This window comes from Pleurodeles waltl, chromosome 3_1 (genome assembly GCF_031143425.1).
Source record: "Pleurodeles waltl isolate 20211129_DDA chromosome 3_1, aPleWal1.hap1.20221129, whole genome shotgun sequence".
Taxonomy (NCBI): domain Eukaryota; kingdom Metazoa; phylum Chordata; class Amphibia; order Caudata; family Salamandridae; genus Pleurodeles; species Pleurodeles waltl.
Genome location: NC_090440.1, coordinates 1,997,443,277 through 1,997,458,540, shown reverse-complemented (window position 1 = coordinate 1,997,458,540; position 15,264 = coordinate 1,997,443,277). Strand labels below are relative to the sequence as shown.

Sequence of the window (15,264 nt, the reverse complement as noted above, 5' to 3'; positions counted from 1 at the left end):
ACCGTAAAACAAGAAGTGAAAGATGATAAAGAAAATGCAAGATTACATAATAGAACAAGCACAGAGGACGGAATGACTCACCAATAGTCAGATTGAAGGGGGGGTGGACAAACTGTGTTTTGTGTCAACATACGCACAATAACCAAAAATATACATATAACAGATAGCTGCACTCAAATGTAAACAAGATTTTGACCATTCTTTAAGGACTGTCAGTATTCAGCTGGTTAGACTTAAAAATCATCATACCGCCAAATTCAACTGCAGCAACAAACATCACAGGATTCATAACTTCTGATGGAACATTCTGTCTTAAAAGCCTTAACATTTAGATTAGCTATCGCAGCTCCTAGGCTTCAAAAGGTTGGTGTGAGGTTTGTTCAAGAAGGAAAAGCGCTTGCATTACTTTCAAGGCAACACTAGTCTACACGATTAACAAACATGACGAAGAATTGAAGAGGTTGTTTGTGATCTTAGAAACCACATTTCATTCTTGACAAAGAAAAGTGCAAATTTGGATTGAGTGAAGTGGAGTATCTAGATCATGTGATCTCGGGACATAAAATCACTCCTAAACAGGATTTATTGAAGGCAATAGGGTTGACTCCTGGGCCTGAGAATAAAGAACATATCTGGGAATAACTCAATATTATGCCAAGTTTGTGTCTCACTACAGTAGCAAACCATGGCATGCCATGCTTAATTTACATTGTGTGCACAGCAGTCTTACTTCACTACTGACACGTTAACAAATTATTGCAAAGCCTCAAAAAAAAAAAAAAGCTAGTTGACATAGGCTGATGGGGAGCCCAAGATTTTCTCCGCTTGCCTGGTTTGGGCCTTGTTGCCCTATTCCCATTTATAGCAAATTATAGCTACCAGGGGATATGCAGGAAGTCTCAAATTGGACCGTCAGCAAATGGCTTTTGGGAGACAGACCAAACAAGTCAGTGGATCCAAAGATTATGTATTCACACTTGAAGTTTATAAATTACGTACTTTCGCAGTACTGAGCCTTGCCGTCACCATGAAGCACCGTCGACCTGATGCCATGTGGTCTTACGGCTCAACAAAATAAAGCAAGGCTTCATTCGCATATCTGAGGATCCATGAATATGTATATTACGTTTTTGACATATTGGCGGGGCGCCTATAGAGCTTAACTCGTTTTCCTTTCTTTTAAGCACCAATCTCATACTCGTGGTGCACTTTTGGTAAACCTAACATGTAACTCCTACATTATGGGGCTACTCTTTATGTGGATATTGGTCTCCAAATCCAGACTTCGGCTTACTCCTCAACAACTCACTCCTCTCCGTAGACCTACCTATGCACAGAGGTCTGTGCTCGTCACCCTGCCTAAGCCCTGCCAACTGAGTTCAACCCTCTGTCCCCACTGGAGTTGCACGGATCCTTACCCCTTCCTCCTCCTCCTCGGAGCCGGCCTCATCGGGCTGGTCCAGGTCGATGTCGAACACGCCAGCCATGGCCTCTGACCTGCGCAGGCCGCTGGCCCCGTCCCCGGGAGCCGCCACTGCTGCGTGTGCCCGCCTCATGGGCTCTAACACACAGTCGCCATTAACCGGCTGCAGAGGCCTCAGCTGAACTGCACCCGTACCGCGGAAGTACGAGCCTTCTCTCTCGCCGTCCACAGACAGGTATGGGCACGGAGCAAGCGCAGAACAGCCGCTGAAGGCGCACCGCAAGCTCTGGTCCTGCGCACTAAACACAGCCAGTCAATGCGGACGTGCGCACGCGGCAAAGCTGCAAACGGGGAAAAGTGAAAGGTGCCCTAAGTTCTCTCGAGACTCAATTAGAGTATAAATAAAATGTCAACGAAACTACAGGTAACGTGAACACTGAAAACATACCAGCTTAAAATAGTTGCGGTGCTTCTTTAAGCCCTTGTTATGACGAAAACTACAGTCACAAGCCAGTCAGTTTCTTGGTTTAGCTGTATTTTTAGTATTATCACCTGTCCTTTTCCAGCACTGATAATATCAGTAAGGTAGTGTAGTGTGGGTGCCAGTATCCACTGATCTCACATCAGAAGACCGAATAATACAGAACTGCACAGGTGGTTTCTTAATGCTTACAGCAAGGGCGAAGGCGTGGGCGATCATTTTCTTGCACTACAACGCAACTTACACAGGATGCGGTGAGAGAACCAAGAAGAAATCAACAAAAATTGTTCTAAATCAGTCTTGGGTCTTTCAGTATATTTACTTAGATTGATGATCGTTTGGCGATTTGTAAAACATATTTGCATGGTGCTACTCCAGTTTGTATTACTTATATTTTCTCATTATTTTACCTACAATGAAGTGGAAGCATCGCTATTACGAGATGGCCGCTGCGTTGGACGGATTCGGATGTATTGTCTAAATGGTCATATTCAGGCGAAACCACGTTGACGTGGAAGGCCGTTGGACTTTATTTGGAACACTGGGAGTTTCTATCACAAGGGGTATCTCGGAACTGTTGCTAAGTAAGAAGTCCCTTTTTTGTGTCTTTAGTGGCGACGTTGCCTGACAACTTGTATCCGTTTCTGAGTTGTAGAATAAGCTTTACCAGTTTGTGACTCCCTTTCTGTGTATCCGTTTTTCGCTCAGCCTGCTTCGACGGTTTAGTTGGAAGACAGACACAGACTGGAAAGTCGAACAGGAACCGCGGAGGAGGTATAATGGCTGCGCGAATCTACTTTTTAGCGGCAAAGAAATAACTTAAATTAGTGTTTTGCCGTCCTTGCTAGTCTTATCACGAAGGTTCACCCATCAGAGGCTCAACTACAAAGTGCCCACTGGCCATGTGTCACACCCGTATCAGGTAGCGTTCTGGAATTCGGAGTTTCATTTTTAATATGGTATGCGTACAGAAATCCGAATGTAGAAATCGCGGGCGGTAAAAAATCATAGACTGCATTTAAAAGCGATTTTATGTGACAAGAAGCCTGTAATATTCCATGTACGCCAATTGACCCGATTCAGACGGGAGACTCACGATTTTTGAAGCAAAAAATGACTTTATTTTGTCTGCCTCTTGCTGAAATTGCCTGTCCTTAAATAGAAGTCAATTGGGGAAATGCATTCCACTGATTATTTTTTTAAATCTCCCACTTTCCTGACTTAGAATGTTGACGTGTGTCTGTCCTGCATGTCCCTGTTGCTCTGTATGTCTGAGCTGGTGTCTGGAATGCTGCGATAAAGGATGTAAAAGATTGTTTGGCGTATGGCAGTGTACGTTGAAAAACACCTGCACGTTGTCTTCTTTGTGTTCTGAAGTGTAGGTGGTGTTTTCACTTCCTGCTGGGCCCACAGGAAAGGCCTGATTTAAAGAACCATCAACCCTCTTTCTGAGTACTGGCTCCCAGACAGTAAGTCTATCAGTAACCTAATACCTAGGTGGCATAGCAAACAAGGGACACAGTGTATCACAAATGCGTAAGAGAAACTATCATTTGGAGGCAGGTTTTTGACTTTGTTCAGTCCCTGTAGATAAGAACAGTGGGTAATTAGTAAATACAAACGAGCTAGTGCCCAAAGTTCTCCTTTGGAACACGTGGCTGTAGCAGTCAATTGTGCGAGCACAGAATACTGAGGCAGCGTAACCCTAAAGCCATTTTGGACCACTTTAATCCATTTACAGCCATTCCCTGCCTCTTCGGCTCACTCTTACAGCCACTTCCCACCTCTTCAACTCATTCTTGCAGCCACTCCCCACCCCTTCAGCTCACTCTTGCAGCTTTCTGCTTTATCCTTTTGTGACCCTTTTCACTCTTTCTTTGCTGCCTATTTCTCAAACGTGTCTTTTGCTCGCAGTAATAGCCTGATGCAGAAAAATAAATGCTGGTGCCCTCCACTGGCAACCACGACTCAAAATAAGCCCTGGGTAAGAGATGTGCACAAGGTTTAAGAATGTCGGATTTATCTTTGAGTAACTATATAATTAATGATTTCAATAGTACTCATTATTTTTATTTTGTAACTTAATTTTTTTTATAGACCTTCGTTGGTTGCCACAGCGTTTTACATCACATACGTGCTACATGTAGGAAGCTGGCTCTCTATATAGTGCACTAAAACGAAGTACACTGGGCAGAGAGTCCAGTAGATCCCCAAGCGTTTGCAGAGGCAGAAATAGATAGTCCTAATTCTCTATTTGTGGTCGTGTGGACGAGCAGTTAAGCTTATCAATGAGTCGTGTTAAGCATTTGTTGTACTCAAAGAGGCAATAAGTGAGGCACACTCAAAGAATAAATCTGAGATCAAATTAGATAAATAACATTTGCTTTTGTACATGCTTTAAACCAAAGAACTTTGTTATAAGGTAAGCAGTTCTTAACTTAAAAATAATTTTCAGTTTTCAAAAATCAACACAGTGCTATTTTCAGAGTCTTCAATGTTAACCTACGTGAGGAAAATAAGAATACAGTTTTGCAGCTAAGTAGCCGACTTACAAATCCAGTCTCCAGGTTTTAGGTAAACACCAGGCAAGGTTCAAATCAGCATCAAAAGTGCACCTGCGGTGGCACAGGGGCGGCCAGATGCTGAGGCAAAATTCAGGATCGTGTGCCCTTTGGAAACTGGGGTGAACGAAGATAGGCTGCTCACTGGTGAGTAAAGCAGTGTCAGGGGTTGATCTCCAGGGGTTGAGGTAAGTACAAGGGGGAGGCTAAAGGCAGCACTAAACTTACACCCTCAGTGGCACAGGGGCGGCTGGCTGCAGAGTGCCAACATAGCGTCAGGCACCCAATGTTAACCCTTGGAGATTGGCGGGGGGAATCAAAGAAGCACTGCTTACTGGTGAGTAAAGCAGTGACGGGGGTTGATCTCCTGGGGGTGAGGGAAACGCCGGAGGGGCCACAAGGCAGCACCAAACCTAAACCCTCAGCGGCACATGGGCGGTCTGGTGTAGAGTGCCAACACGGTGTCTGGCGCCCAGCGCAAGTCAGTTGAGGAGGTCAGTTTTGGGAAAAAAAAAGGCTGCAGGCTCGGACTAGGAGGCTGAATGAAGAAACCCAACAGCTGCCCATGTAAGTTCGGATGTTGAAGGACTTGGGGACACAGTCGGTCCAGCTCCCCAAGGTCCAGGGGCTCCGGATGCAGGGGTGTACTTTGATGTTGAAAAACAGCTTACTGGACAGTCGCGGTCAGGGGGAGTCTTCAGATTGAGGCTCCAGACTTTGAAGCAGAGTCCTGCAGGGGGCAACCCACGGCGGACTTGGGCTCAGAATTGCTGGGGAACCCTCAGAGGACCGGTGGGCCACTTTGTCTCGGGCCGGGTGCAGGGGTGGGTGCGGTTTCCCGGTTCCTCAGGGCAGAGTTTTTCTTTAAAATTGGTTTCTTCTGGACCGGTCCGCTGTCCATGGGAGATCTTGGTCTTTGTCGAAGGCAGATAGGCCTCCCAGGGCTCTGTAGGTCGCTGGGCTGCAGAACTGGTGTCTTTTGATGCAGAATCGTTGAGGGCTGCAGAGAGGCCGGTAGGGCTAGGGGCAAGTCAGTTGGTGTCTGCAGTCTTTTCTGCTGGTGCTACACTGTAGTGTCTGGCTCTTCTAAGGTCATCAGGAATCTGAGCTCTAGGGCACAGGGGTGCCACCTAAATACTGAATGTAGGGGCGTTACAGGGAGTGCCTGGTGGTAGCCAATGGGCTACTTACCTTTAGGGTGACTACACACTTTTTATGAGTACTTCTGATGGGGAAACTGGCATAACCCTAACCCTGATGGCCTAATTCCTTCCATACAAGATGGAGGAATTTAAAAAGTAGTGTCCACCTTGGCTTTTCCACCTTAGGAGTAGGACTGGCATGAAGTGGACATTCCTTCTAATTTAACTAATTTGCCTGCCTGTGCTGCTGCCAAAATTGGGGTCAGGACAGTGGTGTTGGTCATCTCCACCATCTGGAGAGACCTGGGTTGCATTACAAAGGCGGCAAGACCTTTGAAGCTCCCCGTTCTGGAATGTTCGTCCTGCCAGGGAGAGGAGGTAACACTTCTGCCCAGTGCAGGCTTTTGTCTCAGGCCCTCAAGCGTTGTGGCTCTCACAATGGGAGGCCAGAAACATGCCTTTGGTGGCTGAACTGGTCAGGACCAGTCAGTCAGTTCACTAGAAGTTGTTACGTTTTCAGGGGGCACCCCTAAGGTGCCCTCTATGTGCATTTTTTAATAAACCCATCTCTGGGGTCAGTGAGGGTTTATTATTCTGAGATGTTTGATACTAAACATCCCAGGGTCCAGAGATGCTGTCATGTAGCTGGGAAACTCGTAGTGACCAATGTCCAGCAAATGCATTTTAAATGGCTTCCCTGTACACTTACTATGTCTGAGAATTGACAAAGACATTACAGGGGCATATCTGCTTTTCCAGATATGACCTCACATGTAATATAATGCACCCTGCCTTAGGGCTGAAAGGCCTTCTAGAGGGGTGCCTTACATATAGGAGTGCAGGCAGTGTTTAGGGGACATGACACACAGGCTGTGTGCCATGTTGTGTTTTCTATTTTAGAAGCACCTTGTCACGCAGCCTGCAATGGCAGTCTGCATAAGGTTGATGCTGGAGCCTTCAGAACGGCACAAGTTGTGCTGCAGCTCTGAGGGGGTCCTCTTCTGTACCCATGCCCCAGGTACCATGGGTACCATTTACTAGGGGCTGAAGGACATGGTCACTTGGGGATCAAGTGACCAGGTGTCTTTGTTTTAGGAAAGGGACACTGGCACTGGGGACCTGGTTAGCAAGAGCCCAGTGTACTTCAGTCCAAGTTGCATCTTAAAACCAGGCAGAAAGGGTGTGTGTGTTAGGGTACTGCAACCAGAACCCAGCTCCCTATGCTATACAAAAACAACAAACCATACAAGTGTGTAAATTATTGTACATGAAATGTTACATACTACATTGACTGTTACAAAGTATAGGAGTCACATATGTCTTTCCTGGTAGTCATTGTTATGTTAAATGCAATGGCAGGAGAAACACAACGTCCAGTTTTAAAGCATAACACAGTGGTTGGGAGTTGTCTGCACCGATAAAACTTTAGTACTACCCAAAGAAACCCTCTTTAGCTACCTTACAAAAAATAAAAGATTGTGAAAAAAACAATAAGGTTCTGAACCTATGCCTTGGATTTTGCATGGAGCTCCTTGGTTTATTTTAAAGTGAGCTTATACAAGTTCTTACTGTGCATATAATCCCGAGATGTCTGCAGATAGGCTTACTTTGACTCCACAAGAGTTGCTCCCTCTATTAAATGTTTATTTGGGACAGTTGTGTTCTAGCTCTAATTTAAATCAACCAGGAGTAGTCAGATAATACAAGGGAAGCAGGAAAGTATGCAGCTGCACATCAAGTAACTGAAGATTTAAATGTTTCTGTAATTTAGGCTCAAGGGCTAGCTTTTGAGTCCGTTTTTAACCTATACAGTGGGCTTAACAAACCGTTTATATCAAGCACATAGCTTTGTAGTGCAATTGACATGACTGGATAGTCAAAGAAAATTCTTCTGGTGGAAACATGAGTGAACTTTCTTTCCTTTTTTTAATAAATGTTGGGAATGCGAGTGAAAAACTTCCTTTGTGTCCCAGTACTATTTTTTGCAATCACTGTGGCGCACAGCATGCTGATATCAATGATTTAAAGTGAAACCAGATGCCAACTGGTTTTATTTTGTTTGGTGCTCAGGAGCATATATGAGCCGAGAGCACTAATCCCAGTGGGAGAGGTACCACTGGAAAGGGGACTGCTTTCCATTGGTACCTTTCTCAAGTAGAACCCTGCTTGTTGATTTATCCATCAGAGCAGTCACAAAGCAAGGATCCACCCGAGCACTTGTCCAGCCAGGCATGAGCAAGTGCCCCCCCACTGACAAAATGAAGTCTTTCTGCCCCTGTATGGAGGCTTTTGAGGGGATTTACCCCCAATCGCGTCCCAGGGTAAAGAAAGCCCACTGAACAATAGGGGTTCATTTATTTTAAAAAAGGAGGGTGGTGGTGGTGCAGCCTAGCATCATCGGACCATGGTCCCAACCAATAGCATCACTAACAGTCTTCCTGCCCCCGATGAGCCAGGTTAAGGAATTTTCTCCCAATCTGACCCCCTGACTAGGCAGAGAGCCCAACCGACACCAGAGAAGATTAAATAATGGTGGGGCATCCCATTTAGGTATCAAGCTGTTTCCTCACCCAAAACAAGACCAGTAATCTCTCTTCTCCCTATGAAGCAGAGTGGTGGGTTTACCTCGTTCTGCTACCCATCCATGAGAGCAGAAAGCCCACAATAAACACTGGAGAAAATATTTTTAAAACAAATCAGTGTGGATGACGTGGTCTAGCATCAGTCTCTCTCCACCCAAAACCCCACCGAAGCCTTTCTATCCCCAGGGTGAAATCAAGAGGTTCATTCCCAATCTGCAACCCGGTTGGCAACTCCCCCAGAAAAAAATGCAATATGAGAAACTTGGTGGTGGAGCAGCCTGCACAAGCATTGCACCATGCCACCCTGTATCTGCACCTGCTGTCTTTTTGCCTTCCGTGCCCCCTCCTCCCCCGGCATCAAGCTGTTCCCTAACTCATAGTGGGCCCAGCAGTCTTACTAAACTCCCATCTCCTTCCAGGAAGCAAAAATGTCCCCTTGACAGCACAGAAATTGCAATTTAGAAAAAACATACGGTCGGAAGCAGTCGACCTAAGCATTGGGTCATGTCATGCTTATGTCCCCACCCCATATCTGCACCTGCTGTCTTTCTGCCTTCACCCCTGCATCAAGTTGTGCCCCCTGTATAATGAGTCCAGTAGTGGAGGGCGATGGAAAGGTGAGGGGTTACTGCCAGTCTGTAACCAAGGAGGGGGCAAAAAGTCCAACAGACACCGGGGCAAAAAATGTTTTGGGGAGGGGGGGAATATGGTGTGGCAGTAGCCCCTGCGGGAAGAATTGGGTGTAACCCGACCCCTTAAGCCTCAACATAATTTTTTTCCCCTCCTGGGTGTCGGTTGGGGTTGGCCTCAGCATGCCTCCACTAGGTGAGGCACAAGATCCACCTCAACCACACATGCTTAAAAAACAAAAGGAGGTGTGGGCTGACCCACATCAGACCTTGGCCCCATCACTAAAGCCCCTATGCAGTTGGGGAATTTACACCCCTCCCCCACCAGTCTGTCCCCAGAGGGAGCAGAAAGCGAACTAGATTCCATGAATATTTTTTTAAAAAATGTGATAGGGACTGGGACCTCTAAAGCCCCAATAGGCTTTCTGTGTCCCAGGCATAGAGCATCCTCATAGCCAGCGAGATGAAATTTGGATTCTGTTGGGCATAGAATTGACGTATGGGCCAGCAGAGAGAGGGGTATATCCGATTTTCTCAATTTGTCATGGTGAATGGCCACGTTATACGAACTCTTGATCAGCAGACACCAAGATAATCTTACAAGTTCTGGGCATTTCTGAAACCTAGACACCCAGCCAAATCCAATGTGGTGTGACTTGCGTGGATCCCACTAGGTTGTGTTAAATAGAATGCCCTTCAGACATAGAACTTTGGCTAAACACACACTTTTTTCTGTGAGGGAAAGTTCTGAAATCTGCAGGAATCCACAAAACCCCCATCACCAAGCATCCTCACATGTCTCCTGCTAAATAATGGTACCACACCTGAGTGGGTGGGCCTATCACCCGGGACAAGGCCCTAAATGGGAGCAAGTCCCCCTAGCTGTCAGTGTGTAGAGCTAAGCTATTAGCGTGGCAGTCTTGGCTGACAACACTTACAACAATTAAAACAAGCTTTGTCAAAGCTAGTAGGTGTGGCCTTGACAAGCTGTGTTTTTTTTATTTATTTTTTTTTTATTTTTAAATAACCAGTGACATTTTCTTAATAAGGAGCCTTCCAGTTATGCCATGCATTTTATTATTATTGATATTATTTATGAAGTAGAGAAGAAGTCACCACCAAATCCTCAAATCCTAGGCAGCTGCAATATAACAGTGTTATTAAACACTTTATAACATACATTTTTAAATCAATACATCACTGTCTAACTGTGCATTCAAAAAGAAGTCAAAAGAATCAGTGAGCACTTAAAGTTAATATAAAAGAAACAATGAAAAATATACTTTCAAGTATCTAAGAAGAGAAAAACTATTTTTAGGCAGATGTAAACAATGTGCACAGGCTTACTGCAGTCATGCAAATTGAACAACGACAATGGATAAAGTGGGCTTAGCCATTGCCCCATATTGTATACTGTGGTGGGTGGAAACAAAATGTAAATACATTTGTTTCTTATAACCAATTTCTTTTCATTAGTAATACAACAATAAATACAGTACAATCAATCACTACAGGGAGTGCAGAATTATTAGGCAAGTTGTATTTTTGAGGATTAATTTTATTATTGAACAACAACCATGTTCTCAATGAACCCAAAAAACTCATTAATATCAAAGCTGAATATTTTTGGAAGTAGTTTTTAGTTTGTTTTTAGTTTTAGCTATGTTAGGGGGATATCTGTGTGTGCAGGTGACTATTACTGTGCATAATTATTAGGCAACTTAACAAAAAAAAATATATACCCATTTCAATTATTTATTATTACCAGTGAAACCAATATAACATCTCAACATTCACAAATATACATTTCTGACATTCAAAAACAAAACAAAAACAAATCAGTGACCAATATAGCCACCTTTCTTTGCAAGGACACTCAAAAGCCTGCCATCCATGGATTCTGTCAGTGTTTTGATCTGTTCACCATCAACATTGCGTGCAGCAGCAACCACAGCCTCCCAGACACTGTTCAGAGAGGTGTACTGTTTTCCCTCCTTGTAAATCTCACATTTGATGATGGACCACAGGTTCTCAATGGGGTTCAGATCAGGTGAACAAGGAGGCCATGTCATTAGATTTCCTTCTTTTATACCCTTTCTTGCCAGCCACGCTGTGGAGTACTTGGACGCGTGTGATGGAGCATTGTCCTGCATGAAAACCATGTTTTTATTGAAGGATGCAGACTTCTTCCTGTACCACTGCTTGAAGAAGGTGTCTTCCAGGAACTGGCAGTAGGACTGGGAGTTGAGCTTGACTCCATCCTCAACCCGAAAAGGCCCCACAAGCTCATCTTTGATGATACCAGCCCAAACCAGTACTCCACCTCCACCTTGCTGGCGTCTGAGTCGGACTGGAGCTCTCTGCCCTTTACCAATCCAGCCACGGGCCCATCCATCTGGCCCATCAAGACTCACTCTCATTTCATCAGTCCATAAAAGCTTAGAAAAATCAGTCTTGAGATATTTCTTGGCCCAGTCTTGACGTTTCAGCTTGTGTGTCTTGTTCAGTGGTGGTCGTCTTTCAGCCTTTCTTACCTTGGCCATGTCTCTGAGTATTGCACACCTTGTGCTTTTGGGCACTCCAGTGATGTTGCAGCTCTGAAATATGGCCAAACTGGTGGCAAGTGGCATCGTGGCAGCTGCACGCTTGACTTTTCTCAGTTCATGGGCAGTTATTTTGCGCCTTGGTTTTTCCACATGCTTCTTGCGACCCTGTTGACTATTTTGAATGAAACGCTTGATTGTTCGATGATCACGCTTCAGAAGCTTTGCAATTTTAAGAGTGCTGCATCCCTCTGCAAGATATCTCACTATTTTTGACTTTTCTGAGCCTGTCAAGTCCTTCTTTTGACCCATTTTGCCAAAGGAAAGGAAGTTGCCTAATAATTATGCACACCTGATATAGGGTGTTGATGTCATTAGACCACACCCCTTCTCATTACAGAGATGCACATCACCTAATATGCTTAATTGGTAGTAGGCTTTCGAGCCTATACAGCTTGGAGTAAGACAACATGCATAAAGAGGATGATGTGGTCAAAATACTCATTTGCCTAATAATTCTGCACTCCCTGTATATTGAAAGTAATTCAATAAAAACGTCATCACCCATTTCAGAATTTGCTCACTAAACCATAGTAATCCTGCCTTTTTGCCCCCTCCTCTCCCCCAGTTTTGTATATGGGCTCCTCTCTTTTTTTGCGCACCTTTTATTGACATGCAACAAATGGAGGAGGTGATCTGGAGAGTTCCAATGTCTTGTAATGTCCGTTTTGTCAATCATGGTACTAATGTTGTCCAAAGCATGAGCCCCTGGACTCTCCCCCACGTCATTTAGAGTACCCAGGAAAGCAAATCTTGGTGAAGGGTGTGTTGGTCTCCCCAGTGCTCCAGATAGGATGTTTAGAATTACTAACCAATATTTTGCTATGGCCGGACACCACAGACCATGTGGAAGAAATCACAATCACTAGCCAGACAGCAAAAGCATGTAGATGAGGGAAGTTCATTTGTAAAATGTATTTGAGCTGAATAGGCCGGAGCCGCACTGAGATTCCAAGTTCATGTGGAGCCATTTTTGCCTCCCTCCACTGGCTTTCATCCAACTGACCCATCCACGCCTCCCATCTCTTTTTTAATTCTAGGAGGAGGTATGAGACCTTAATGAATAGGGATCTATAAATATGTGCTATTCTTCCTTTCCCCTAGGGGGGCCATTAAAATTTTTGCCTTGTGTGGGCTGCATTCTGATACATTAGACAGAGTATCATGATAGTCTGCCAATGCGTCTCAAAGCTGCAGATATTTATAACATTGGCATTTGTAGAGTTCAATGTCTGTCTGGAGAACCTGAGATGACTTCATTTGTGAACATTGCCACACATCACCCAACTTCGTATTCCCAGTGAGGTGCCATCTCTCAGTCTTCGAACTGGGTAATGGATGTCTGAGCCATCTTTCCTCCCACTGGACAGTCTCCATCATGAGCTTTTGACCCACTGTAAAGCTGACCACCTACTTATGAAAAACACTCTGGTTGAGCTGGGGAGTGATTGACTGATGGGACTACCGTACAGCACCCTCGTTATACTATTGCAACCAACGAAGGAAACTTCAGATGAGAATGTAGGCTCTTGCCACTCCCATTCAACCAGTCGTTCAATACCATACGTTTAAATAACCAGGAATGCAAGCATAAGCCAGCCATGCCTGTCCCTCTGCCATAGGTGGTTTGTGTACATTTATCAGACTGAGTATGCAAGGTTTGACTTGCCCACATATACGACTGCGTCCTGGCCAACAGGTCTTTAATCCACCCCTGTGTGATTGAGTGCAATATTTTGCAGGATATAAAGGAAACAAGGCAGAGCCATTCTGCCAAGGATGTTAAGTGGTAGCTTAGCCCACCCTGTGAGATCACCTTCTGTTTTGGTCAGCAGTGTGGTAGGACTGAGCTTCCACAAGGGGCTAGTTTCCAAGGTGATGTGTACATCTTGATATTGATAACTAAGCAGACCTATTGGAAGGCAGGATTGCCAGCCTGTAACTTTCCTACCCTTAGTATGCAGGACAAGGAGGGACTTGGACTAGTTGACTCTAAGTCCAGATGCTTCACCATAAAGGTCAAGCATCTGGATCAGTCAAGGGACTGCAACCTGGCAGTGGGTCAAAAATAGTATTATAACTTCCACGTATAATGCAGTGCAGTCTTTCTTGTTGTCACCTCATTTGAAACCCCACACCTGAGCTTTACATCTGACCCAGACTGCTGTTGGTTCTATTGCTGGGGCAAACAGGAGGAGGAACAATGGGCATCTATGTCTGGTTCCTCTACAAATCAGGAATGGGGGTGAAACAACTCCATTTACCTTCACCTTTACTTGGAGATAATTGCAAAGTGCCTGAGCATATGCTGTGAACTGGGGCCCAAACCCCATGCTCAGGAATCCCCTAATGGAGAGATACAAAAGCATTTCCAAAGATGATCGGCATAAGACCGCTAGGCCCCCTGAGCTGGTGAAGCCTCTCTAGGGCAGTATGTACCCTACGGATGCAGTGCTAGGATCTGCGATGGGAGACACAGCCACACTGGTCTGGATGTACCAAGAATTATCTTCCATAAGAACCTGTTTGCTAGGACTAGGGCAGAAGGAGATGTATTAGTCAGGTGGGTGTCCTGACTTGTGGATGACCACAGTTGTGGCCAGGTCACGTTCAGGAGGAGGACAGCCTTTCTCCATGAATTAATTCTACACTGCAGTTGCAGGTAAGGGGTGGGGGGTTGACATTTCTGGTAACTTTTAAGGAGAACATGATCTCGCCCATATTCCAGAGTTTCATCTCTTTCAGCCCTCCCCCCACCTTAAATCTCCCTTAGGCTAATAAGTTGGTGCAACACATCCCTGCCAAGTGTGCTGAGTAGCAAGGGGAGGCCTACAATAAGCACTTACAGCCCACATACAGGATCTGATAATATCAGCAAAGGAAGAGGAAATTCCGACTGCTTTATACACCCGCTCATCATTTAAATCAAGCAGGTTAGAGATCAACTTGGATACAATATCACTTTTTGCCAACCAGTGTAATATTTCATAGACTTGTCCACCCATCCATAGACCTGTCTGATTGAGGCTGTCCAGCATACCCTGTCTTTTTCAACACAGATTTACCTCAAGGAAGCCATGCCATCCTCTGTTGGGTGTCGGACCTCTTCCTCCAGATCCCCACTACTCTTGTGTACAAGTGCTAGGATGTTAGTTTCTGACGTTATGATCAGTTGGGATTTCTCCCTCTCCTTTGCTTTTAGAAAGTATAGTGGCCTTCCCTGCTTCCCAAAGCGTGCTAATAGAGTCCACCTTACCTTAACTGACATCCAAGCAAGCTTCCTGTGCCTACATTAAGAACTGTCTACACTGCTTGTCCCTCTGGCGCCTTGCATTAAGTCACTACATTGGACAACACCCCTCTTCTGAACCCTGAGCTAGCCAGTAACTGGGGAATGATCAGAATTGTCATGGGGCAGAATTTGTGTGGCTTTTGTAGACAATATGTCAGTTTCTGAGATGAGCAACTCAATACAAGATATAATCATGTGTGCAGCAAAAGTGTGGGTGTACTCTGCATTGTGGGAATCCCATAATCTCCAGTCATCACATAGCCCAAGAGAGGTTACCCACACAGCCAGTGGGGTGGCCCTGCCTGGCCCGGTTGCCCTGGACCTAGCACAGTGCTTTGTGGGATCTAAGGTGGTATTAAGTAACTCTTAAGCACCTCAAAGGTGGGCCTAGAAAGCAGCAGAGGGACATAAACACTAAGCAAGTTGTATTGTTTCCTTCTAAACACTCCCCCAAGATCACATATCTCTCCTGTGTGTCAGAGGTGATGCATGAGATGAGGAAAGTTCTTATGTAGCAGGACCGCTCCCCCTCTGGACACATTGATATGTCA

At 45.1% G+C, this 15,264-nt stretch overlaps 2 protein-coding genes across 5 annotated transcripts in view; one reads left to right on the top strand and one right to left on the bottom strand.

The window, feature by feature from the left end:
* Positions 1-2,338, bottom strand: part of RPS6KB1 (ribosomal protein S6 kinase B1) — a 446,354-nt gene extending 444,016 nt beyond the window's left edge. The window contains exon 1 of one of the 2 annotated variants that reach the window (XM_069226434.1): positions 2,319-2,338. Coding sequence is in view for 1 of the 2 variants with exons in the window: in XM_069226435.1 (XP_069082536.1) it covers positions 1,419-1,556 (138 nt within the window). In the remaining variant the exon portion in view is untranslated. Of the gene's footprint in view, positions 1-1,418; positions 1,723-2,318 lie in introns of those variants that run through there. The other variant, XM_069226435.1, reaches the window with a different exon arrangement.
* Positions 2,339-2,442: 104 nt separating this feature from the next.
* TUBD1 (tubulin delta 1) overlaps positions 2,443-15,264 on the top strand; it is a 122,218-nt gene continuing 109,396 nt past the window's right edge. For 2 of the 3 annotated variants that reach the window (XR_011201659.1, XM_069226436.1), the window contains exon 1: positions 2,539-2,678. The gene's annotated coding sequence lies outside the window, so the exon portion shown is untranslated. Of the gene's footprint in view, positions 2,827-15,264 lie in introns of all 3 variants that reach the window. The other variant, XM_069226437.1, reaches the window with a different exon arrangement.